The 6,750-nt window shown below is 51.3% G+C and overlaps 1 protein-coding gene across 3 annotated transcripts in view; it reads right to left on the bottom strand.

Annotated features, from left to right (window-relative positions):
- Positions 1-294: 294 nt before the first annotated feature.
- Positions 295-6,750, bottom strand: part of LOC144332790 (SH3 domain and tetratricopeptide repeat-containing protein 1-like) — a 291,300-nt gene continuing 284,844 nt past the window's right edge. For 2 of the 3 annotated variants that reach the window (XM_077953625.1, XM_077953618.1), the window contains one exon: positions 295-518. In XM_077953625.1, the coding sequence (XP_077809751.1) occupies positions 411-518 (108 nt within the window). In that variant the 3' untranslated portion in view covers positions 295-410. Of the gene's footprint in view, positions 522-6,750 lie in introns of all 3 variants that reach the window. The other variant, XM_077953617.1, reaches the window with a different exon arrangement.

The following is a 6,750-nucleotide window of genomic DNA, read 5'->3' as shown; positions in this document are numbered from 1 at the left end:
AGACACATGTCACCACGCCCAGCTAATTTTTTTTTTTTTTTTTTGTATTTTTAGTAGAGACAGGGTTTTGCCATGTTTTCCAGGCTGGTCTCGAGCTCCTGGGCTCAAGCGATCTGCCCACCTCAGCCTCCCAAACTGCTGGGATTACAGGCGTGAGCACCACATCTGGCCCATTTTTTTTTTTCCCCTTCCAGGATTAGAAGTCAACTTTCAGAAAACCCTTCAACCTTGCAAACTTAATTTGCCATAACAATATGCCTCTAGGATAAAAACAAGACAGAAAGAAAGTATGTGTGGACTGCAATTAAAAATTTTCTACACAGCGTAGCTTAGGAGAGTTGACATTTACAAAGAGCAGGAGGCCCCTTCAGTGCCTTCTAGGCATTGGGAATGGCGGTCTGTGGGCGACCCTAACGTGTGCGGCATCCTGAGACTTGATCGTGGTGCTCACGCTTTTCCCGAGGGCCCACCGGGAGTACCAGAGACTCTTCTTCTGCAGTCGGCCAGCCAGGCAGCAGCTGCTGGAGAAGGAACAAACAGTAAAAGACAGATGTACACGGTGTTGTTGTGGCAGAGAGGTTAAAACCAGGCTCACTCTGTTCTTACAGTTTTAAAAAAACTAACAATGAAGTCCTTGAATATGTATTGCATTTCAGGATTTTAAAGCAGTTATGGGTGTGTCTGTGTGTCTCTCTAGCTCCCGTTCGGGTGCTACCTGTGAAGAGAGCTCAGAGACGCCACCTTTCCTTGCTGAGGTGACAGGGTCTGGAGAGGTGTGAACCCCGTGGTGAGCGGGGTGACTGACCTGGGGGGAGGCTGGGTCAGCGGTGGGGATCCACCCCCACTACACGTTTCTGTAGGGAATCCACAGTTCTAAGTCTTTATGATATGGGTAACATGAACCTGGAAGAGGTGTTATTTTTTAAGAAGTAAGTGCCATGCTCTTTTTTCCTCACACTTCCCCATGTTTAAGCAGCATTGAAGGATAAGGCACTAGTAGCATGTTGGTTTGGAAACAATCTTGTTGGTTATTTTACCTTGAATCTGATACTAAGGTTGCCTGGTAACAGAAGTTTTCCTTTAACAACATGGAACTCTGTTGAATCTGTTGCCCCATTGGCTGAGCAGTCTGAAGTCAGTGCCCTGGCAGCTAAAGAGGCCTTAGAGGAAGGCCTTGGAGGAAGCCGCTGGATGGGCAGGAGGCACCCCCCTTGATTGAGGGAGAGAGGTGCAGTTTGCAGGGACCCCACGTGGCACTTGTGGCTCTCTCCTGCCCCCTGCTGGCTGCCAAGCAGCCTCGCCACAGTGTGCTCAGCGTGAATGTTCACGGGGCAGGCCAAGGCTTTTGTTCCAGAAACACTGACTTCAGAAACCGCAGGCTGTGTGTGTTGAGCATGGCAAGAAAGACTTACGTGTGTCTTAAACCTCTTGAACAAAGCAAGTTGATGTTTCAAATGCATCTCCAAGGCTAATGACTTTGCTATGGTCAATATTCAGGAGCAAATAGGGTTTGATGAAATAGAAGCACAGGAGTGGCAAGTGAGGTGCTTGTGCCCCGTATGACTAAGCAATGTCCTGGCCGTTCCACACCATGGCCTCTGAGCAGCCAGCGTGCAGATACTGGGTCAATTTAGATGGGACTCCTGGAGCTGTCGGCCGTCTGGGAGAAGTACGAGGAGTTGTGCCTATGATCATGGTTCCCGCTACTGTGTCTAGCAATGTGCCGCGTTCCGATTTCAGCATCAGGGCAGACACAGCCCTGAACACTATCACTGAGGTAAGTCCCAGTGCGCCCCGCCAGGTGGGCGCCCGCTGACGCTAACCCGATGGCCCCGGCCATTATTATCTACCAGTGCGCTAGAAACAGCCTTTTACAAATACCCTGAATGAGAGCTTCTCGTTCTTTTCTCCCCCCTGGAAAAGTAGGTTTTTAGACTGAACATTTTTGATCTCACTCCCAAAAAAGTTTTATCGCCTCTTCTGTGTGGCCACCGGCCCGGACTTAGCGTGGCCAAGACCCCGGATGTGCCCGTGAGTACCTGCAGCGCTGAGGATGGCTGGGCCGCAGTCTCCTGTGATTGCACCAGCATTAAAATCCGCTTTTTTTTTTTTTTAAATGTTGAGCCTAAATTTTCTTTGAGCCTCCAATTCCCATTATGAGGAACCCCTACCTTGATGCTGAGGGTAGAAATTGAACTGAATGTTTTATAATTGTAGTCATTGTCCTGAACGCACCACTGCATTTGTTATCTCTTTGGTCTTGGCTGTTGACCTCATTTTCCCCTTTGTAAACTGGGGATGTTAAATTACATCTAAGGCAATATTGGGACTAGTTTAGTTTTTTTGCCAAGAGACAATACTGAAACATACTCTTCTGTTTGTTTTTTTCTTTGTGAGACAAGGTCTTACTCTGTCACCCAGGCTTGAGTGCAGTGGTGTGATCTCGGCTCACTGCAGCCTCGACCTCCTGGGCTCAGGTGATCCTCCCACCTCAGCCTCCTGAGTACCTGGGACCACAGGCACATACCGCTATTCTGGGCTAAAAGAAATATATGCCTATCCTCATGTTTGTGTGTCACACTTGGTGATTCACGTGGGAATCTGAAGATCCGTACCTAACGCAGGAAGCATTTCATTTTTTTTAAAACTTGATGTCTAAAATTTTCCAGAAATTCTCAAGTTTTGATTTTTCTTGTGCGACTTAGTTCTCACGAATATTTTTCAAAGTTTTTTTTTTTTTGTAAACCCTTGGCATGCAACTTATTTTGAGCACTGGTAATTAAAATAACAAGATTTTAACATACAGCTCTAATGGTTAGAAATGCTTAGCACTCATTTCTTGCTTTTCTGAGTGTCTTAAACTTTCTTCACTTTCTTTGTGAAGGAAACCTGCCCAGGTTTTCCCGTGTTCACTGGCTTTGGGGGCAACTTTCACCTTATTTTTGGCAGTCACTAATCTCTGACCTAGACATTGCTTCTGTAATCCTGGTGACGGGCGTCACGGCTTTGCTGCTGTGGGTCCAGCCCGGCTCTGGGCTGACCTTCACGCTGGGAACGTGAACATGAGTGTCTGTTTCACAGAGGGGGGGATTCCAGCATGGCTTTCACTGCTCTTTCACCAGCTTTAGCTGGATTTTTGAGTCTGTGAAAGTTGGGTATGCAATGGGAGGGATTGAAGCTTCTTTTTTCCCTAATCGTTACCTAATTGGCGCTTGCCCAGAGGGAATGGGTGGAGAATTTGAGAGCAGTCACTGCAGTTAGCTGAGCATCTGAAGATGTGGGACAAAGCTGGTGTTGATCTCCCTGTGACGCTTTATTTTCAAGTTTCCACACAAAGCATAGATGCTTGTGGTATGTGATGTACACTTTCATTCAGGAAGAAAATCTCTCTTTAATTCCAGCGTCCTCTGCTATAAATAACTTTTTTTTTTTAGATTGTAAATATGTAACAAATGTGTAGGGTCAAAATTTGAAAACCAAAACACGTGAGGCAAACACCCCACAAATGGTCAGTTCCACCCGCTTTGAGGGACTGTGTGATTTTATTATGCGATTGTTTTAAATTCAGTTTTTCATTCATTCGAGTTTCTGAAAGCTAGGTTAAATAATTTTTTTTTTTTTTTTTTTTTTTTTTTTTTTGGAGACAGGGCCTCACTCTGTTTCCCAGGCTGGAGTGCAGTGGTGAAATCATGATTCACTGCAGCCTCGACCTCCCAGGCTTAGGTGATCCTCCCACCTCAGCCGCCTGAGTAGCTGGGACTATACGTGCATGCCACCGTGCGTGGCTAATTTTTTGTATTTCTACAGAGACGAGGTCTCCCTGTGTTGCCTGGGCTGGTCTCGAACTTCTGGGCTCAAGCAATCCCCCTGTCTTGGCCTCTCAAAGCACGGCGGTTACAGGGATGAGCCACTGTGTCGGACCTTAAGTTAACTGATTACAATAGAGAAAGAACTGGAGCGTGTAGTTAGTTGAGCCTCCCGTTGGCCAGACAGAGCCACCTTATTGTGTTTGTGTGTGTCCTCATTGCCCTTCTGATCCTGAGCTCCGAGGAATGAGGCTGTCTTGGGAGTGCTGTGGTTCTAGTCTCGTGATGGGTGAGTGACGCCGGCTGAGCTGATCGAGGTCACCCTGGCAAATGCTGCAGCTGCTCAGGAGCCGGGGCAGGGACGAGAAAGCCACCGAGGATCCCTCTGTGGACCCCTGAAGGGAGAGGGACCGAGATGTGGACAAGGCAGCTGTTTTCTTCAGAGCCCTGTTTACTGACGGCCAAACAGGGTGAATCCTGAGAAGGTTTGAATTTGGGTCTGAACTGGGCTCGTCTGGCCGTAGAACAGGAGCTGGTGGCGAACTCAAAAAATGAGGGCATGAGGCAACTTGACGTGGGTGACTCCAGGTCACTCCAGCCACTGTCCTGAAGCCGTCAGAGGCTGAGGACGTGTGGGAGTGAGCGTCTCTTCCCTGTCTGGCCACACACCCTCTGTGACCCGTGACTCCTGGCCTGGCCCTCGGCAGCATTTATGTTTGGGGTCTGTGGATGGCTCCAGTTGTTCAGTCAATTTGGTGATTCTCATGGGGTGATTGTGCCCCAGGGGATGTTTGCACCGTCCAGGGAGGTTTCTGGTTAGAATTGGGAGAAGGGATGCTTCCAGCACCTGGGACTGGAGACAAGGGACGCTGCGGAAAGTTCCTCCAAGCACAGGGCGAGCTCCATAGTAGGTGTCTGGCTCAGGACGTGGCCATGTTGCGCTTCAGAAGTCCTGGGCGGATCTGATGTGGTGAAGTCGTCATCTGCTTTGGACACGTGCGTCCTCATCCTCATCCTCACTGATGATTTGCTTCTTGCCAGCATTGATGCTTAGCTGACGCCATAGCCCCTCAGAATCTATGCGGTGCTGGCGAGTCGGTCTTCCGGGCAGAACAGAATGAATGAAATACCTCAGAGCAGGTGTTACACATTGTCAGGATGTGGCTGCAGGGATTTTCGGTTGCACTCTTCATTCCTTAGCGCTGGCTGGTGCATTACTCTGTCCTGTAAGCTTGATCAGGTCACATCAGAAACACAGTAGGTGGGTGCCACGCTGCTGTCAGGTGTCGTGAAGGTGGCGGTGACCACAGCCTTGTAATTCCTTGTCATAGTGGCCCCACCACAGACCCAGGGGCCCGGCTGTGTTTGGTCTTGAGAGTTTTATGCTTTTCTGGGCAGGGTCTCCCCTGTCTTGAAGCTTCCTTGCCCTTTTTTGGAGACTGAAGGAAGGGAAGAGGGGAGAGAGGATTTGCAGCAATGTGGCCATTCCCACAGATTTCAATGTGGAGTTAAGGAGCTGGGACCCCCCCACCTGCCCTCTTGTGTGCCTCAGGCCCCTCCTGGCCCCAGGTCACCCACAGCCTCTGGCTTCCAGCAAGGGCTTCTTGGAGAAGCAGCCAGCTCCCCGCAGCCAGTCTTGGTCCAGCCAGTCTTGGTCAGTCCTGAGCTAGGGTATTCCACAGTAAAGGAGTGACGTCACCTCTCTGAAAAGCATAAGGAGCCCCGCATGTGGTGGTCCTGAGGGGGCCACATCCTGGGCACCAGGCCAGTGAGTATCCCCAGATGAGTGTTTCTGGCTGGGAAGCAGGCTGGCATTCGGATTGAAGTCCTGCAAAGACTGCCATGGCCAGAGCCTGTACAGAGCAGCCCAAGAGCTGGGCATATGCTGGGCCTGGGTGGATGTGGAGGCTGTGCCATGGGGGCACGGGGGCCCCTGCTCACAGCTCACCTCGTGGTCACCCAGCACTGACCCACCCACCTTACCCTCCTACCCACCACGCTGTGAACTCACCTGCCACGGATCTCTACTCACTGTCCAAAGCCCTCTGCCCACACACGGGCTCCTGGCCTTGGGATGCTTTGGGTTGCACCAGGGCTGCAGAGCCTGGGTCGCTCACTGTCCAACTCTCCTGGGGAGATGTGGGCCCCGCCCTGTGTCCCAACAGTAGCATTTCTGCAGCAGATGTGGGGATATTCACAGGAAGAGGGACACATCCAAGTCCATAAATAGTTGGTTTTGCCACCAAGTGGATGACAAAACACCTTGCTGTGTGGGGCCGCTTGGAGGTGGGAACAGTGGGCGTGTGGACCTGTCCGGCTGTTACCTTGGTTAACACCCTGAGGTGGAGTCTGAAAAACCCCGGTGCACACAAGCTTGAGAACTGCTCCCATTTCTGACACCAGAGCCCATTTCCCAGTGGAACCCCAGAGCAGCAACTCAGGTTCTTGCTCGCGTGTGTGGCTTTGTGTGCGGCTTCCCGCAGGAGAGCAGAGATGCGGCCCGGGGCTGAGTGTGGCCCCCCGGTTATCCAGCTGCCTGCCTCCTTCCCTGCCTGCGCGTGGAGGCCGCCTCTGCACGATGATGGCGGTCACTTGGTGTGGTCCTTACAGCTGTGGGCCCCATCCCACTCATCCTTGCCTGCCTGCAGAAAGCTACAGGACTGGCTTTGCCTTTAAACGTCCTGACCGCCCTGGCCTCCCTTACCCACAATGAGATGCCGAGAGCTGAGCTGTCCCGCTCGTGACTAACTCGCCACTGCCTGCAACCTGCTCTGCTGCTTGCCTCACACCCACCCTGCTGTGCTGCCTGCAGGCCTCCCCTTTCATGAGGACCTGGGCTGTGCCCAGGCAGCCCCGTGTCACTGAGGCCTGTCCTGCTCCCACATGACCTCCAAAGCTCCCCTGGGCCCCTTGACCCGCATGAACGGGCTTCCCCTGGTGACTC

This window comes from Macaca mulatta, chromosome 11 (genome assembly GCF_049350105.2).
Source record: "Macaca mulatta isolate MMU2019108-1 chromosome 11, T2T-MMU8v2.0, whole genome shotgun sequence".
NCBI classification, from domain to species: domain Eukaryota; kingdom Metazoa; phylum Chordata; class Mammalia; order Primates; family Cercopithecidae; genus Macaca; species Macaca mulatta.
The sequence above is the reverse complement of the archived record's forward strand: the minus strand, read 5'-3'. Positions and strand labels throughout refer to the sequence as shown.